The following is a 20,891-nucleotide window of genomic DNA, read 5'->3' on the forward strand; positions in this document are numbered from 1 at the left end:
TACAACTACACCACTCGGCGATTACCATACAGCTATATCACCCACCGATTACCAGGAGTACCAACCACTGATTACCATACAAATATATCACCCAATAATAATCATAGAGCAATAATTACCCAGGGATTACCATATAGCCATATTACCCACCGATTACCATACAGCTATATCACGCACTGAATAATGCAGCACTATATACACCTTGACTATTTGATAACAAGTCACGGAATAACCCCATTCAGCTTCACTGCATGTGTCTCTCCTTACTGCCTGTCAATACCGCCCCCGAGTTCTATATCACTTTATCACCCCCGGCGAAAACTCGATCTTAATGCTCTTTATCTTTGCTATCAACACGGTCGGGTGCACATACCTTCCGCTGGAATGAGCATAATGTGGTACGTTTGAACCAAGTTACGGCAACCATAGAGGTGCGATGCGATGCGTAGCGTTGCGTTGCGTTGCGTTGCCTTGCCTTGCCTTGCCTTGCCTTGCCTTGCCTTCATAAGACGTTCCAGAAGCCTATGACCGCAGGTTCGAATCCCGGTTTATAATGATTATGACCATATACCCGTGCTCATAACGTCTAAGACCTGGGGCTTCGTCTTTCCTCCGACCACAAGCTGCAGCTGTGTGATATGACTCAATCTTGTTCAAGGTGGCGTTAAACCCAACTCACTCACTCATTCGCTCACATTTCTCCCACTTCAAGCTGCTACGCTTTGATATGACTTCATGCACTTCGGAGCGGCGTTAAATTCAACTCACACACTCACCCCACAACATAACTCACTATACATGTTACATGTAACCCATAACATAACTCGCTAAACATGTTACATGTAACATAACATAACTCGCTATAATCTTACGTGTAACCCTAACATAACCCACCATACATGTTACATGTAACCACAACATAACTCGCTATACATGTTACATGTAACCACAACATAACTCACTATACATGTTACATGTAATCTACAACATAACTCACCATACATGTCACATGTAACCCATAACATTACTCGCTATATATGCTACCTGTAACCATAATATAACTCACTATACATGTTACATGTAACCATAACATAACTCATTATACATGTTACATGTAACCATAATATAACTCATTACACATGATACATGTAACCGTACTCTAACCCACTATACATGTTACATGTAACCACAACATAACTCACTATACACGTTACATGTAACCATAACTTAACTCACTATACATGTTACATGTAACCCATAACATAACTCGCTAAACATGTTACATGTAACATAACATAACTCGCTATACATGTTACATGTAACCATAACATAACCCACTATACATGTTACATGTAACCCACAACATAACTCGCTATACATGTTACATGTAACCATAATATAACTCACCATACATGTTACATGTAACCACAACATAACTCGCTATACATGTTACATGTAACCATAACATAACCCACTATACATGTTACATGTAACCCACAACATAACTCGCTATACATGTTACATGTAACCATAACATAATTCACTATACATGTTACATGTAACCCTAACATAACTCACTATACATTTTACATGTAACCATAACATAACCCACTATACATGTTACATGTAACCCACAACATAACTCGCTATACATGTTACATGTAACCATAACATAATTCACTATACATGTTACATGTAACCCTAACATAACTCACTATACATTTTACATGTAACCACAACATAACCCACTATTTATGTTACATGTAACCCATAACTTAACTCACTATACATGTTACATGTAACCCTAACATTATTCACTATACATGTTACATGTAACCCTAACATAACTCACCATACATGTTACATGTAACCACAACATAACTCATTATACATGTTACATGTAACCATACCATAACCCACTATACATGTTACATGTAACCCACAACATAACTCGATATTCATGTTACATGTAACCAAAATACAATTCACTATACATGTTACATGTAACCACAACATAACCCACTATTTATGTTACATGTAACCCATAACTTAACTCATTATACATGTTACATGTAACCATACCATAACCCGCTATACATGTTACATGTAACCCACAACATAACTCGATATTCATGTTACATGTAACCATAATACAATTCACTATACATGTTACATGTAACCACAACATAACCCACTATTTATGCTACATGTAACCCATAACAGAACCCGCTATACATGTTACATGTAACCATAATATAACTCATTATACCTGATACGTGTAACCATAACTTAACTCACTATACATGTTACATGTAACCATACCATAAACCACTATACATGTTACATGTAACCACAACATAACCCACTATACATGTTACATGTAACACAACATAAACCACTATACATGTTACATGTAACCACAACATAACCCACTATACATGTTACATGTAACCATACCATAAACCACTATACATGTTACATGTAACCACAACATAACCCACTATACATGTTACATGTAACACAACATAAACCACTATACATGTTACATGTAACCACAACATAACCCACTATACATGTTACATGTAACCATAACTTAACTCACTATAAATGTGACAAGTAACCCTCAACATAACTCACTATACATGTTACATGTAACCACAACATTACTCACGATACATGTTACACGCAACTCACTATACTCCGTTCTTCCAGGGTGTTACAGATAATAAACATGTCATTCCGGTTGATCAATGTTCACGGAAACTCTTTTCATGCACGAAAAAACAAACCACATTTATTCCAGTGGCCTTTGTGATGGCGGAAGAGAAAGGGAAGTAACTCTTTCTCGCTTAACGAACGATTTCAAAGGACAACTGCACACAGCAATATTCCAGCTATATGACGGCGGTCTGTAAATAGACGAATCTGGACCAGACAACCCAATGATTGACATCACGAGCATCGATCTGAGCAATTGGGATACGATGACATTCATCAACCAAATCAGCGAGCCTGACGACCCGATCCCGTTAGACGCCTCTTAGGACAAAGCATGTCTTTGTTATTTTTGGTACATTTTGTTTGACACTCAGGCCAGTGCCCATGTAAGGAATCGAACTAGGACCTTCGGCGTGACGAGCGAACGCTTTAACCACTAGGCTACCCTACCGCTCCTCTCAGCCGCTGAACTTGTAAGTTGTATATTAAAGGCCGGGGGGTTTGCCTGATGTAGGTAGTTTGCTACACCTGAACACGACCGTAATATATAGTCATGTGCAAAAACGTCTTTTCAAAAATTCTCCTTTGAAAAAGCAAAGCCGAAAGATTCACAGTGTCGTTTGATAGTTTTAGCCAACACAGGGTTCCCGCAGAAAAACACTTTTACTTGTCCTTTCTTCTTCATTGCAATATCGGCAAACAGCTGAAAAAAGACACACGAAAACAGTATTTAATATTCGTGAGGGAATTTAGTGAATGATGTTTACAGTGAGTGAGTACAGTTTTACGCCGCTTTTAGCAATATTACAGCAATATCACGGCGGTCGACACAGAAATGGGCTTCACACATTATACCCATGTCGGGAAACGAACCCGGATCTTTGGCGTGACGAGCGAACGCTTTAACCACTAGGCTCCCCGACCGCCCCGCATGTTGTTTACAAACCAAGTCTGTCAGTAAGTGTCCATTCATCAGGACAAACTAACAGCAAAGGTGCATGACTTTCTTCAAAACCTTCGTGCCGGCTCAAAAGTCTAGTGGTAGCGTCTCCGGATCCGCCTTGAGAGCGGAAAGTAAAGGGTTCGATCCCCGGCCACGTCACACCAAAAAGACGTTATAAAAAGATAAAATCAGGTTTGACGTCGCGTTCAACATTATTGCACTTATATAGCCCCGGGTCCCGGTGTATGTGGCTGCTTGTAATAGTCCGAACTGATGCCGGTTTTATGGTGCTAGCCCACTGAGATACCATGCCGCAGATTAACGTGGAGACCCCACTCAGACAGTACATTCAGCCGACCAGTCCTTGTTTTATCCACTTTTTGTCGAGCAACACGTACCGGGGATCGAACCTCCAACCTTTCGTTCTCCGGGCAGATGTTCTATCCTCTAGATCTCGGAGGCGGTCTCCGGGCAGACGCTCTAGCCACTGAACCATGGAGGTGGTCTCCGGGCAGACGCTCTATCCACTAGACCATGGAGGCGGTCTCCGGGCAGACGCTCTAACAACTAAACTACGGAGGCGGTCTCCGGACAGACGCTTTATCAACCACACCCCGGAGGCGGTCTCCGGACAGACGCTCCATCCACTACACCACGGAGGCGGTCTCCGGACAGACGCTCTATGCACTACACTATGGAGGCGGTCTCCGGACAGATGCTCTATCCACTACACCACGGAGGCGGTCTATCCACTAGGCCACTACGGAGGTGGTCTCCGGGTAGATGCTCTATCCTCTTGGCCACGGTGGCGGTCTCCAGACAGACGCTCTATCCACTACACTACGAGGCGGTCTCCGGACAGACGCTCTATCCACTACACCACGGAGGCGGTCTATCCACTACACTACACTATGGAGGTGGTCTCCGGGTAGATGTTCTATCCTCTTGGCCACGGAGGCGGTCTCCGGACAGATGCTCTATCAACTACACCACGGAGGCGGTCTCCGGACAGACGCTCTATCCACTACACTACGAGGCGGTCTCCGGACGGACGCTCTATCCACTACACCACGGAGGCGGTCTATCCACTACACTACACTACGGAGGTGGTCTCCGGGCAGACGCTCTATCCACCAGACCACGGAGGCGGTCTCCAGACAGACACTCTATCCACTAGGCCACGAAGGCGGTTTCTAGACGGATGCTCTATCAACTAGGCCACGGAGGCGGTCTCCAGACAGACAGATGCTCTATCCACTACACTATGGAGGCGGTCTCCGAGCAGACGCTCTATCCTCTTGCCCACGGAGGGGGTCTCCGGGCAGATGCTCTATCCACTAGGCCACGGAGGCGGTTTCTAGACGGATGCTCTATCAACTAGGCCACGGAGGCGGTCTTCAGACAGACAGATGCTCTATCCACTACACTATGGAGGCGGTCTCCGGGCAGATGCTCTATCAACTAGGCCACAGAGGCGGTCTCCAGACAGACAGATGCTCTATCCACTACACTATGGAGGCGGTCTCCGGGCAGACGCTCTATCCTCTTGCCCACGGAGGGGGTCTCCGGGCAGATGCTCTATCCACTAGGCCACGGAGGCGGTTTCTAGACGGATGCTCTATCAACTAGGCCACGGAGGCGGTCTTCAGACAGACAGATGCTCTATCCACTACACTATGGAGGCGGTCTCCGGGCAGATGCTCTATCAACTAGGCCACAGAGGCGGTCTCCAGACAGACAGATGCTCTATCCACTACACTATGGAGGCGGTCTCCGGGCAGACGCTCTATCCACTACACTATGGAGGCGGTCTCCGGGCAGACGCTCTATCCTCTTGCCCACGGAGGGGGTCTACAGACAGATGCTCTATCCACTAGGCCACGGAGGCGGTCTCCGGACAGATGCTCTATCCACTAGGCCACGGAGGCGGTCTCCGGGCAGATGCTCTATCCACTAGGCCACGGAGGCGGTTTCTAGACGGATGCTCTATCAACTAGGCCACGGAGGCGGTCTCCAGACAGACAGATGCTCTATCCACTACACTATGGAGGCGGTCTCCGGGCAGACGCTCTATCCACTACACTATGGAGGCGGTCTCCGGGCAGACGCTCTATCCTCTTGCCCACGGAGGGGGTCTACAGACAGATGCTCTATCCACTAGGCCACGGAGGCGGTCTCCGGGCAGATGCTCTATCCACTAGGCCACGGAGGCGGTTTCTAGACGGATGCTCTATCAACTAGGCCACGGAGGCGGTCTCCAGACAGACGGATGCTCTATCCACTAGGCCACGGAGGCGGTCTCCAGACAGATGCTCTATCCACTAGGCCACGGAGGCGGTCTCCGGGCAGATGCTCTATCCACTAGGCCACGGAGGCGGACTCCGGACAGACACTCTATCCACTACACCACGGAAGCGGTCTCCAGGCAGACGCTCTATCCACTAGGCCACGGAAGCGGTCTCCAGGCAGACGCTCTATCCACTACACCACGGAAGCCGTCTCCAGGCAGACGCTCTATCCTCTTGGCCACGGAGGCGGTCTCCGGGCAGACGCTCTATCCACTACACCACGGAGGCGGTCTCCAGGCAGACGCTCTATCCACTACACCACGGAGGCGGTCTCCAGGCAGACGCTCTATCCACTACACCACGGAGGCGGTCTCCGGACAGACGCTCTATCAACTACACCACGGAGGCGGACTCTGGACAGACACTCTATCAACTACACCACGGAGGCAGTCTCCGGACAGACGCTCTATCAACTATACCCCGGAGGCGGTCTCCGGACAGACGCTCTATCAACTACACCACGGAGGCGGACTCCGGACAGACACTCTATCAACTATACCCCGGAGGCGGTCTCCGGACAAACGCTCTATCAACTACACCACGGAGGCGGTCCCCGGACAGACGCTCTATCCACTACACCACGGAGGCGGTTTCTCGGCAGACGCTCTATCCACTACACCCCGGAGGCGGTCTCCGGACAGACGCTCTATCCACTACACCACGGAGGCGGTTTCTCGGCAGACGCTCTATCCACTACACCACGGAGGCGGACTCCGGATAGGCTCTCTATCCACGACACCACGAAAGCGGTCTCCAGGCAGATGCTCTATCCTCTTGGCCACGGAGGCGGTCTCTGGGCAGACGCTCTATCCACTACACCACGGAGGCGGTCTCCTGGCAAACACTCTATCCACTACACCACGAAGACATAACATTAAGCACCTCAAGAAAACACGAGTGTTAAACACGAGTAGATTGTAATGACAACCATTAATGTGAGTCTGGAAAATTTACATGCCACTGTGATATAAATTAGCTAGAGTACTGCTTGCTGTGACATAAAACAGAAAAACTCCTTTCAATTCAATCACAGATGTTCAAACATGCCTTTCAGAAAACATACTGCACATGAAGTTATTACACTTTAGTTTGTCTCCATCGATGTATAAATATTTAATTTCACGTCTCACTACCTTTCTGAAGTCGGGCCTCCCTGGCTGTGTGCGTGTTTTCAGCCCCGTCAACAGGTCTTTGTCTTGTTTCTTATGGATGAGGTCAAGGGCCATCTGTAAGCCGATTCCTTTGAGGTCCGTCTTGTTAAGTGCTGCAGTCATATACATGTGCATCTCGATCATGTTGCCCAGCCCGCCTTCCATAGTCTGTTCCATTTCCAACTGAGTGAGAAGGCTGACGAACCACTCGAACGACTTCTGGTCACGGTTGATCCAGATGAAGTCGACCTGGTAAGATATGATTAAGAACACGTATTTTGGCCCTTTTGCTATCCAATGGTAAATTTTAGGAATTTATTGTGATCATGGTATAGTTAGTTAAGGCTATATAAATGGCTGTGTTGCGAACGGGTTGCCAAGTCGTCAAAGGCGCCGCCGTTCGCGGTTTCAGAAATCTATGATCGTGTTTTGAATGGTGCTGACAAACCTAGAAACATAATCGGGGCGAACCGGGATTCGGACCCACAATCATAGGTTCATGGCGTGCCCAAGGGACAAAACTCTGCACAGCGAATCGCGGCGCCTTAGACGACTGGGACACCCGTGCCCCCACTTTGGTATAAACGGCATACAAACTATATTTAAATGTATAAAAAATATCAAAAATATAACAGCGATGTTATTACAGAAATTATGTACTCAATGATGCATATCATAAGCTATCCTCCGTGGAATTGGATCATTTTTAGACCTTTCTTTTAATTTCTTGATCAAGAAGTGATTTCTGTTTTAACGCTGTTAACATATTTTCGAACAAATGTCATGATCAATAAAAAAAACAAATTAAATGTTGAGACAACAACTCATGAATCCCTCGTTACTGCGGTGCTAACTACTATTACCAAGCTCCAACCACGCCATGCTGGTACTGACCTTCTTGAGGTTCATGACGTGTGGCGGTACTTCATCATACCAGGAGTGGGTACAGCTGGGGCAGCATCTCTTGTAGGCTTTGAACCTGTACATGATGCTCTGTAGGATGGAGGCGTAGGGAGTCACGCCGATACCGGAGCCAATCAGAACAGCGTGCTCGGTTTCAAATATTGCCCTAGAGCAAGTGCCATAAGGCCCGTCCATGTAACACTGCAAGAAAAAAGTTGAGTCACGATACGGACCGTACCTGAGTCATCATTCGGACCGTATCTAGGTCATCACTCGGACCGTATCTAGGTTATCATTCGGACCGTATCTGGGTCACCATTCGGACCGTATCTAGGTCATCATTCGGGCCGGAGCTGAGTCATCTTTCGGACCGTATCTAGGTCACCATTCGGACCGTATCTAGGTCATGACTCGGACCGTATCTAGGTTATCATTCGGACCGTATCTAGGTCATCATTCGGGCCGTACCTGAGTCATCTTTCGGACCGTATCTAGGTCACCATTCGGACCGTATCTAGGTTATCATTCGGACCGTATCCAGGACATCATTCGGGCCGGACCTGAGTCATTTTTCGGACCGTATCTAGGTCATCATTCGGGCCGTACCTGAGTCATCTTTCGGACCGTGTCAAGGTCATCATTCGGGCCGTATCTGAGTCATCTTTCGGACCGTATCAAGGTCATCATTCGGACCGTACCTGAGCATCATTCGGACCGTATCTAGGTCATCATTCGGACCGTATCCAGGTCATCTTTCAGACCGTATCTAGGTCATCATTCGGACCGTATCTAGGTCATCATTCGGACCGTACCTGAGTCGTCATTCGGGCCGTATCTAGGTCATCAAGCGGGCCGTACCTGAGTCTTTATTCGGGCCGTATCTAGGTCATCAAGCGGGCCGTACCTGAGTCGTTATTCGGGCCGTATCTAGGTCATCAAGCGGGCCGTACCTGAGTCGTTATTCGGGCCGTACCTGAGTCATACGGACCGTATCTAGGTTATAATTCGGACCGTATCCAGGTCATCATACGGGCCGTACCTGAGTAATCATTCGGACGGTATCTAGGTCATCATTCAGACCGTACCTGAGTCATCATTCGGGCAGTATCTAGGTCATCATTCGGACCGTATATAGGTCATGACTCGGACCGTATCTAGGTTATCATTCGGACCGTATCCAGGTCATCATTCGGGCCTCGCTGAGTCATCTTTCGGACCGTATCTAGGTCACCATTCGGACCGTATCTAGGTTATCATTCGGAGCGTATCCAGGTCATCATTCGGGCCGTATCTGAGTCATCTTTCGGACCGTATCCAGGTCATCATTCGGGCCGTATCTGAGTCATCTTTCGGACCGTGTCAAGGTCATCATTCGGACCGTACCTGAGCATCATTCGGACCGTATTTAGGTCATCATTCGGACCGTATCCAGGTCATCATTCGGGCCGTACCTGAGTCATCATTCAAATCACCATGTTGTGAGAAAAGACGTCATTATAGACAGGCCGCTGAGTGCAGCGTGAAACAAACAAACAAAATGTTGCACTACGTAGCTCTTACCTGCACGTGTACATCCTTGTGTGTATCACCAGCGCCACGGTCTCGTCTCTGTGAAATAACAACGACTCATACAGTGATGTACTCCACTCGTAAAGACGTAAAACATCTAATATGGTATACTTTCCTCGCTACAACCGTCCACCTTTCCTTACTCACTCACTCACTCACTCACTCACTCATTCTATTTATCACGCAAGTGTCACGTGTGCAAATATGTTTTATTAAGATTAGACCCGTGAAGATTCCGGGGTAGAATAGGTCTTCAGCAACCCATACTTGCCGTAAAAGGCGACTATGCTTGTCGTAAAAGGCGACTAACGGGATCGGGTGGTCAGGATCGCTGACTTGGTTGATGCATGTCATCGATCCCAATAGTAGGTCTAGATACATTCATGTCGACTTACCTTCAAGGTAACTGAGTAGGTCTAGATACATCCATGTCGACTTACCATAAAGAAGGCCCCTGAGTTGGTCTAGATACATCCATGTCGACTTACCTTAAAGAATGTCCCTGAGTAGGTCTAGAATACATCCATGTCGACTTACCTTAAAGAAGGCCTCTGAGTATGTCTAGAATACATCCATGTCGGCTTGCCTTCAAGGTCTCTGAGTAGGTCTAGATACATTCATGTCCACTTACCTTAAAGGAGGCCCCTGAGTTGGTCTAGATACATCCATGTCGGCTTGCCTTCAAGGCCCCTGAGTTGGTCTAGATACATCCATGTCGGCTTGCCTTCAAGGTCTCTGAGTAGGTCTAGATACATTCATGTCCACTTACCTTAAAGGAGGTCTCTGAGTAGGTCTAGATACATCCATGTCGACTGACCTTCAAGTCCTCTGAGTATGTCTAGAATACATCCATGTCGGCTTGCCTTCAAGGTCTCTGAGTAGGTCTAGATACATTCATGTCCACTTACCTTAAAGGAGGTCTCTGAGTAGGTCTAGATACATCCATGTCGACTTACCTTCAAGGTCTCTGAGTAGGTCTAGATACATCCATGTCGACTTACCTTCAAGGTCTCTGAGTAGGTCTAGATACATCCATGTCGACTTACCTTAAAGAAGGCCTCTGAGTATGTCTAGATACATCCATGTCGACTTACCATAAAGAAGGCCCCTGAGTTGGTCTAGATACATCCATGTCGACTTACCTTAAAGAATGTCTCTGAGTTGGTCTAGATACATCCATGTCGACTTACCTTAAAGAAGGCCTCTGAGTATGTCTAGATACATCCATGTCGACTTACCATAAAGAAGGCCTCTGAGTTGGTCTAGATACATCCATGTCGACTTGGCTTCAAGAAGGCCTCTGAGTTGGTCTAGATACATCCATGTCGACTTACCTTCAAGGTCTCTGAGTAGGTCTAGATACAACCATGTCGACTTACCTTCAAGGTCTCTGAGTAGGTCTAGATACATCCTTGTTGGTTACCTTTAAGGTCTCTGAGTAGGTCTAGATACATCCATGTCGACTTACCTTCAAGGTCTCTGAGTTGGTCTAGATACATCCATGTCGACTTACCTTTAAGGTCTCTGAGTAGGTCTAGATACATCCATGTCGACTTACCTTCAAGGTCTCTGAGTAGGTCTAGATACATCCATGTCGACTTACCTTCAAGGTCTCTGAGTAGGTCTAGATACATCCATGTCGACTTACCTTCAAGGTCTCTGAGTAGGTCTAGATACATCCTTGTTGGTTACCTTCGAGGTCTCGGAATATGTCTAGACACATCCATGTCGGCTTACCTTAAAGGGGGTCTCCGAGTAGGTCTCTGGCGGGGATGAAGATAAAGGGGTGTTTACCAGATTGATCGGCTTCATATTAACAGTTATAGATGTGTGACTCTGCATCTCTACCGGGGACAGGAGACCTGGAACAAAACAGAACGAGTGAATATGATTTTTCGCCGCTTTTAAACATTCTTTTAAATTTTGAAGTTTCTAGGTTTGTCAGCACCATACCCGTACTCGTGGTTTCAGCAAAGAGGTAAACGTCTGAAACCTGCATCACTTCGGGGTTTCCTCCCACATTAATCTGACGCGCCGTGATACAACTGGAATACTATTTAAAACGGCGTAAAATCCAGCTCACTCACCCACTCAAGCATTCTAAATATATCACCATAGGATCAGTTATACTTTTGTTAAATTTATTGACTAGACTAGAACCAATTACGATTATCAAAATATGCGGCTAAGGAAACTAATATTTAAAGCATACCTCCGTTGGTGGGGGCGGTCGGGTAGCCTAGTGGTTAAAGCGTTCGCTCGTCACGCCGAAGACCCGGGTTCGATTCGCGACATGGGTGCAATGTGTGAATTTTTGGTGTCCCCCGCCGTGATATTGCTGGAATATTGCTAAAAGCGGCGTATAACCACACTCACTCACTCACTCACCTCCGTTGTCGTGACTTTGAGAATACATAGTGGAATTTCTTCGTTCGTCATAGGCATTGAAATAGTCATTCAGTTTGTTAGTCCAATGTCCAGTGGATCGTACGTGCACCCATAGCTTGCCTGCAAACAGAGAATAACGGTAAAGTGAGTGAGTGAGTTGAGTTTAACGCCGCTTTTAACAGTATTACAGTTATATCGTGGCGTGTCAGCTTAATGTGGGAGGAAAGCCCGAAGTGATGCAGGTTTCAGACGTTTACCACTTCGGTGAAACCCACGAGCACGGGTATGGTGCTGACAAACCTAGAACAGAATCGGGGCGAACCGGGATTCGAACCCATAATCATAGGTTTCTGGCGTGCCCACGGGACGCAACTCTGCACAGCGAATCGCGGCGCCTTATATAATTAGACGCATGAATGTAGAAGCAAGAAAAATTACCTAGTCTCTATACAGTCAGATTCATGGTGAAACCTACCTTCCAGTTCAGGGGCGCTTTATGGTGAGGCCAACCTTATAGTTCAGGGACGCTTTATGGACAGATCTACCTTCCAGTTCAGGGACGTCTTATGGTGAGACCTACCTTACAGTTCAGGGACGCCTGATGGTGAAACTTACCTTCCAGTTCAGGGGCGCTTGATAGTGAGACCTACCTTCCTGTTAAGGGAAGTTTTATGGTGAGACCTACCTTCCAGTTCAGGGACGCTTTATGGTGAGACCTACCTTCCAGTTCAGGGACGCTTTATGGTGAGACCTACCTTCCGGTTCAGGGACGCTTTATGGTGAGACCTACCTTCCTGTTCAGGGGTGCTTTATGGTGAAACCTACCTTCCAGTTCAGGGACGCTTTATGGTGAGACCTACCTTCCTGTTCAGGGAAGCTTTATGGTGAGACCTACCTTCCGGTTCAGGGACGCTTTATGGTGAGACCTACCTTCCTGTTCAGGGGTGCTTTATGGTGAAACCTACCTTCCAGTTCAGGGGTGCTTTATGGTGAGACCTACCTTCCGGTTCAGGGACGCTTTATGGTGAGACCTACCTTCCTGTTCAGGGGTGCTTTATGGTGAAACCTACCTTCCAGTTCAGGGACGCTTTATGGTGAGACCTACCTTCCTGTTCAGGGGTGCTTTATGGTGAAACCTACCTTCCAGTTCAGGGACGCCTTTTAGTGAGACCTACCTTCCGGTTCAGGGACGCTTTATGGTGAGACCTACCTTCCTGTTCAGGGACGCTTTATGGTGAGACCTACCTTCCTGTTCAGGGGTGCTTTATGGTGAGACCTACCTTCCTGTTCAGGGGTGCTTTATGGTGAGACCTACCTTCCTGTTCAGGGACGCCTTTTAGTGAGACCTACCTTCCTGTTCAGGGGTGCTTTATGGTGAGACCTACCTTCCTGTTCAGGGACGCTTTATGGTGAGACCTACCTTCCTGTTCAGGGGTGCTTTATGGTGAGACCTACCTTCCAGTTCAGGGACGCCTTTTAGTGAGACCTACCTTCCTGTTCAGGGACGCTTTATGGTGAGACCTACCTTCCTGTTCAGGGACGCTTTATGGTGAAACCTACCTTCCAGTTCGGGGGCGCTGCTTATGGTAAAGGGATGCCACTCATATTTAGCGATGTCTGGGATCTGCAGGAACACATAGTCCCCGGGTCGGAATTTCATATTGGGAGGCTTCGAGATCACAAGATGAGTCACCTAATACCGAAAGTTCAGTTGCGTGTGTGAGTACAGTTCATAAATCAAGAGATCAATAGGGAAATGTTGCTATAAAGACAAGATTCTACTAATATTGTCACTTATTACTGGTAACCATGACATCACAATGAAATGACATCACTATTCTTCTTAATATATACTTAAACTGGTAAGCTGTATTAGCAACTCTTCTCCCATACGGGGATTCAAATAAATACATGAATATACATAGTCAAGCTATTTGTAAACTTACGAAACTGCTTGTTACTGTTCACAAACTGAAAACGTTGGAAGAATAATTTTGGATGATAAATGAAATCTCACCCGAGTGCGTTTTGAAGTTTCATCCACTTGAGTTGACATATGCGAGCTAGATAGAGCTAGAGCTAGAGCTAGATAGAGCTAGAGCTAGAGCTAGAGCTAGAAGTCTATTGCCGTGATAGGACCACGGAAGCAGCTTCAAATGTTAGCAGCGAGATTTGTAACTTGAAGTCATTCATTGATTTTGAAGTGTTAGCCAAACGAAAACTATAAAACACAAACTATAAAGAAGGAGTTCGACTCGTGAAGATTCGTGTTAGAATAGGTCTTCAGCAACCCATGCTTGCCGTAAATGGCGACTATGCTTGTCGTAAGAGCCGACTAACGGGATCGGGTGGTCAGGCTCGCTGACGTGGTTGATGCATATCATCGTATCCCAATTGCGTGGATCCATGCTCATGATATCAATCACTGGATTATCTGGTCCAGATTCGATTATTTACAGAAAGCCGTCATAGAGCTCGAATATTGCCGAGTGCGGCGTTAAACAACAAACCAACCAAACAAACGTCCGGTCAGCTCGTTTTCACAATTTACATTCATAAACCGGTAAATGACTTATTTCTTCAACTTTACCGTTTTGAATGATTTTTCGAAGTTGATTATTTGACGTGTTGGGCAAACACGGATCAAAAAAATCCATTTTATCAGGTCACGAGATGAGATGAAATATGACAAGAAACCCAAACGTCCTTTTAAGATGGCATCTCTTACTGATGGTATACAGTGTGAAAGAGAAACATCGAAGCGGGCTAAAAGTCTTTTTGTACAGAAGAAAACAGTCTCTATTTTCTGATTTGAGAACAACGAGCAAACGAAGGCAGAATATCTTATACAGCCTACCTGAGATGGCAGAAGGTTGATTTCCGTTATGAAGGTATTGCCGTAAGAAATTCTCTTGATCACTTTAGACCGGGATATTTTCTCCAGAATAAACATGGCGCCCGGCACGAGGAACCACTTCCAGAAATGGCGTGCGTGAAGAATCAAGAAGACCCAGAAGATCACGTACAACATGTGAGTCCAGTAGAAAACCTGAAGAGTGAGTGAGTGAGTGAGTGAGTGAGTGAGTGGGTGAGTGGGTGAGTGAGTGAGTGAGTGAGTGAGTGAGTGAGTGAGCATCAACAGTTCTATCGCGGCGTGTCAGCTTATTGTGGGAGGAAAGCCCGAAGTGATGCAGGTCTCAGACGTTTACCACTTTGATGAAACCCCACGAGCACAGGTCTGGTGCATCCATAATTAGGATGAAACAGGATTCAAACCTCGAGGAAACACCACTGTATGGCACGCCCGAGAGACACACCAGTATGTTTCGGCGTTTTGGTCAACACACTGAAAATGTCACCAAAACGCCTTAATGCTTAACAGACAATAATTGGATCATATGCTTCAGCCAACATATAAACAAAGAGGGTGCACGTGGATCATGTGCTTGTAGCTAACAAAGGGTATATTATGTGTTTGTAGTACGTCACCTTTACATGGTGATGCCAGAAAAACTACACATTAAAAAAAAAAATTAACCCATGTAACTGATGCTTTGTTCAGTGATCAGGTGTTAGGGGCTGACCATTTGATATTCTTGGTGGGGACCGCCTCTGTGGTCTAGTGGTAGAGCGGACGGTCCGGGGTTCGATCCCCGACCGCGTCATACCAAAAGCCGTTAAAAGATGGTACTTGTTGTTACCCTGTCTGGCGCTCGGCATTAAGGGGCTAAAACAAGGACTGGTCGGCTCGGAGTCAGTATACTGTGTCTGGGGTATTCATGTTAAACAGCGGCATGGCATCTCAGTGCGCTAGCACTATAAATCGGCATCAGTCCGGACTAGTACAAGCAGCCACACAAACACACACACGTACACGCACGTCGCTATATAAGTGCAATAATCTTGGACGCGACGTTAAACCCCATTTCACCACCTTCCTGCTGAGGCCTTGGATGTTATCGAAAAAATAAGTTTTCCCCGAAATTCTTGTCAAAACTATGCTTCAGACTGTTGAAACAAATGCAACAAAAACCATATTGTTGCAAGGTGTTTTTCTTAAAACAAATTCAGGCTAATAATTTTAAATTTTAAAAATATCTGCTTCTATAGCTGTGGCTGAAAAAATATATTATCTCGTCAAAAAAAAACCAGGCATCCCAAGAATATCAAATGGTCAGTTCCTCAGCCGCCCACTGGCTCAAACACTGTGGTATTTGACCTCAAAGTAGCCCCACTGTATCATCCTCTACCTGAAAATAGCCACTTCTCCTGACGAAGGGCATAGAGCAGATGAACATGATGACGAAGACGACGACGAGCAGAACACCAGAGAGAGGAGCGAAGCCGGCCACCCAGCCGATGTCCGCTTGTGTGGTGAAGATGAAGGCAGGCACTGTCAGGTTGTACTGACTCTCGGCTACCATGACTGCAACAAACATAAAGACAGACACTGTCAGGTTGTACTGACTCTTAGCTACCATGACTGCAAAAAACATAAATACAGACACTGTCAAGTTGTACTGACTCTTAGCTACCATGACTGCAAAAAACATAAATACAGACACTGTCAGGTTGAACTGACTCTCGGCTTCCATGACTGCAACAAACATAAAGACAGACACTGTCAGGTTGAACTGACTCTCGGCTACCATGACTGCAACAAACATAAAGACAGGCACTGTCAGGTTGTACTGACTCTTAGCTACCATGACTGCAAAAAACATAAATACAGACACTGTCAGGTTGAACTGACTCTCGGCTACCATGACTGCAACAAAGATAAATACAGACACTGTCAGGTTGAACTGACTCTTAGCTACCATGACTGCAAAAAACATAAATACAGACACTGTCAGGTTGAACTGACTCTTAGCTACCATGACTGCAAAAAACATAAATACAGACACTGTCAGGTTGAACTGACTCTCGGCTACCATGACTGCAACAAAGATAAATACAGACACTGTCAGGTTGAACTGACTCTTAGCTACCATGACTGCAAAACACATAAATACAGACACTGTCAGGTTGAACTGACTCTCGGCTACCATGACTGCAACAAAGATAAATACAGACACTGTCAGGTTGAACTGACTCTTAGCTACCATGACTGCAACAAAGATAAATACAGACACTGTCAGGTTGAACTGACTCTTAGCTACCATGACTGCAACAAACATAAAGACAGGCACTGTCAGGTTGTACTGACTCTTAGCTACCATGACTGCAAAAAAACATAAATACACACACTGTCAGGTTGAACTGACTCTCGGCTACCATGACTGCAACAAAGATAAATACAGACACTGTCAGGTTGAACTGACTCTTAGCTACCATGACTGCAAAAAACATAAATACAGACACTGTCAGGTTGAACTGACTCTTAGCTACCATGACTGCAAAAAACATAAATACAGACACTGTCAGGTTGAACTGACTCTCGGCTACCATGACTGCAACAAAGATAAATACAGACACTGTCAGGTTGAACTGACTCTTAGCTACCATGACTGCAAAAAACATAAATACAGACACTGTCAGGTTGAACTGACTCTCGGCTACCATGACTGCAACAAAGATAAATACAGACACTGTCAGGTTGAACTGACTCTTAGCTACCATGACTGCAACAAAGATAAATACAGACACTGTCAGGTTGAACTGACTCTTAGCTACCATGACTGCAAAAAACATAAATACAGACACTGTCAGGTTGAACTGACTCTCGGGTACCATGACTGCAACAAACATAAAGACAGACACTGTCAGGTTGAACTGACTCTTAGCTACCATGACTGCAAAAAACATAAATACAGACACTGTCAGGTTGAACTGACTCTCGGCTACCATGACTGCAACAAACATAAAGACAGGCACTGTCAGGTTGAACTGACTCTCGGCTACCATGACTGCAACAAACATAAAGACAGGCACTGTCAGGTTGTACTGACTCTCGGCTACCATGACTGCAACAAACATAAAGACAGACACTGTCAGGTTGAACTGACTCTCGGCTACCATGGCTGCAACAAACATAAAGACAGACACTGTCAGGTTGAACTGACTCTCGGCTACCATGACTGCAACAAACATAAAGACAGACACTGTCAGGTTGAACTGACTCTTAGCTACCATGACTGCAAAAAACATAAATACAGACACTGTCAGGTTGAACTGACTCTCGGCTACCATGACTGCAACAAACATAAAGACAGGCACTGTCAGGTTGAACTGACTCTCGGGTACCATGACTGCAACAAACATAAAGACAGACACTGTCAGGTTGAACTGACTCTCGGCTACCATGACTGCAACAAACATAAAGACAGACACTGTCAGGTTGTACTGACTGTCGGCTACCATGACTGCAACAAAGACAAATACAGACACTGTCAGGTTGTACTGACTCTCGGCTACCATGACTGCAACAAACATAAAGACAGACACTGTCAGGTTGAACTGACTCTCGGCTACCATGGCTGCAACAAACATAAAGACACACACTGTCAGGTTGAACTGACTCTCGGCTACCATGACTGCAACAAAGATAAAGACAGACACTGTCAGGTTGAACTGACTCTCGGCTACCATGACTGCAACAAACGTAAATACAGACACTGTCAGGTTGAACTGACTGTCGGCTACCATGACTGCAACAAACATAAAGACAGACACTGTCAGGTTGTACTGACTCTCAGCTACCATGACTGCAACAAACATAAAGACAGACACTGTCAGGTTGAACTGACTCTCGGCTACCATGACTGCAACAGAGATAAAGACAGACACTGTCAGGTTGAACTGACTCTCGGCTACCATGACTGCAACAAACGTAAATACAGACACTGTCAGGTTGAACTGACTGTCGGCTACCATGACTGCAACAAACATAAAGACAGACACTGTCAGGTTGTACTGACTCTCGGCTACCATGACTGCAACAAAGATAAAGACAGACACTGTCAGGTTGAACTGACTCTCGGCTACCATGACTGCAACAAAGATAAATACAGACCCTGTCAGGTTGAACTGACTCTCGGCTACCATGACTGCAAAGAAAAATAAATACAGACACTGTCAGGTTGTACTGACTCTCGGCTACCATGACTGCAACAAACATAAAGACAGACACTGTCAGGTTGTACTGACTCTCAGCTACCATGACTGCAACAAACATAAAGACAGACACTGTCAGGTTGAACTGACTCTTAGCTACCATGACTGCAACAGAGATAAAGACAGACACTGTCAGGTTGAACTGACTCTCGGCTACCATGACTGCAACAAACGTAAATACAGACACTGTCAGGTTGAACTGACTGTCGGCTACCATGACTGCAACAAACATAAAGACAGACACTGTCAGGTTGTACTGACTCTCGGCTACCATGACTGCAACAAAGATAAAGACAGACACTGTCAGGTTGAACTGACTCTCGGCTACCATGACTGCAACAAACGTAAATACAGACACTGTCAGGTTGAACTGACTCTCGGCTACCATGACTGCAACAAAGATAAAGACAGACACTGTCAGGTTGAACTGACTCTCGGCAACCATGACTGTAGTGTACAATTGACATCTCAAACACCACCTCACAACATGGAGACCCGTGAAGATCCGGGATAGAATAGGTCTTCAGCAACCCATGCTGGCCGTAAAAGGTGGATATGCTTGTCGTAAAAGGCGTCTAACGGGATCGGGTGGTCAGGCTCGCTGACTTGGTTGATGCATGTCATCGATCCCAATTGCGTGGATCGATGCTCATGACGTTCATCACTGGATTGTCTGTCAGACTCGACTATATACGGACCGCCGTCATACAACAAACAAACAAACACAACATGGTCATCTGCTCCCCAGATATACAATTATTATATTAAATCACTACCTACTATTAATTTTCTGAAATATCTGATGAAGTAAGATACCTTATTCGCTCGTTCGTTCGTTCGTTCGTTCACTCAGCTATGATACATGAACGTGGCTTTCATCAATATGGAACCCGAGCATTTGGCATTAATGCCAAGATGCATTTTTGTTAGTTCAATTTTTTATCAAGCATTAGTCTCATGCTGATTTCTAGATTTCTTGTCTTCTTACCTGCGTTTCCAATGTGCAAGGCGGTATGCACCACAGTGAACAGCATTATCAAGATGCCCGTTAGCTTATGAAATATAATATGCTGGTCGAGCGGAAGCACGTGGCTAGCAGGCGTCGCACGCAGCCAGGTGATGCACTTCCGGAGCATGAGGACAACTATGAAGGTGCAGTCGAAGTTGAGACAGAGGCCGCATCCTCTGGCTACAATGATGCACCAGTTGGATGTCCGGTAGTTCCAGCAGCCCACAGCAAACAGGATGCAGTTGAGGAGCATCAACATGGCGAAGAAGGATATCTTCCGGGGGTTGTTAAAGAAGTACTGCTTCGAGAAATAGTACTGGAGCAACGTCTGTTTTCTGCTTGTTAGTGGAGGTTTCAGCCACTGGTCCAGGCTTCAAAGAAAAGACGTATATTAAGTGAGTGAGTGAGTATGGTTTTACGCCGCTTTTAGCAATATTCCAGCAATATCACGGCAGGGGACACCAGAAATGGGCTTCACACATTGTACCCATGTCGGGAATCGAACCCGGGTCTTCGGCGTGACGAGCGAACGCTTTAAGTGAGTGAATGGTTTGGGCTTCACTCCGCTTCAAACAATTTTTCATGGTGCCGTTGTGAAAAAATCTATATGATGGTATGGAAATAATGATCACCTTAACGCTAAGTTCGCTTTGTACAATGGCGTGTCAGCTTAGTGTTGGAGGAAGGTGAGGTGAGTGAGTTGGTTTTAACGCCGCTTTTAACAGTATTACAGTTATATCGCGGCG

General features: G+C 45.9%; 1 protein-coding gene across 1 annotated transcript in view; it reads right to left on the reverse strand.

Annotated features, from left to right (window-relative positions):
* Positions 1 to 3,289: 3,289 nt before the first annotated feature.
* LOC124143372 (NADPH oxidase 5-like) overlaps positions 3,290 to 20,891 on the reverse strand; it is a 29,611-nt gene continuing 12,009 nt past the window's right edge. The window contains exons 5-14 of the mRNA XM_048395475.1: positions 20,125 to 20,516; positions 16,271 to 16,446; positions 14,878 to 15,069; positions 13,581 to 13,713; positions 12,021 to 12,140; positions 11,370 to 11,494; positions 9,624 to 9,671; positions 8,055 to 8,264; positions 7,143 to 7,409; positions 3,290 to 3,421 (exon numbers count right to left, since the gene is read on the reverse strand). Coding sequence (XP_048251432.1) covers positions 3,290 to 3,421; positions 7,143 to 7,409; positions 8,055 to 8,264; positions 9,624 to 9,671; positions 11,370 to 11,494; positions 12,021 to 12,140; positions 13,581 to 13,713; positions 14,878 to 15,069; positions 16,271 to 16,446; positions 20,125 to 20,516 — 1,795 coding nt within the window. The remainder of the gene's footprint in view (positions 3,422 to 7,142; positions 7,410 to 8,054; positions 8,265 to 9,623; positions 9,672 to 11,369; positions 11,495 to 12,020; positions 12,141 to 13,580; positions 13,714 to 14,877; positions 15,070 to 16,270; positions 16,447 to 20,124; positions 20,517 to 20,891) is intronic.

Source organism: Haliotis rufescens, unplaced genomic scaffold, assembly GCF_023055435.1.
Source record: "Haliotis rufescens isolate VD_foot unplaced genomic scaffold, xgHalRufe1.0.p SCAF_14, whole genome shotgun sequence".
In the NCBI taxonomy this organism is placed as follows: Eukaryota; Metazoa; Mollusca; class Gastropoda; order Lepetellida; family Haliotidae; genus Haliotis; species Haliotis rufescens.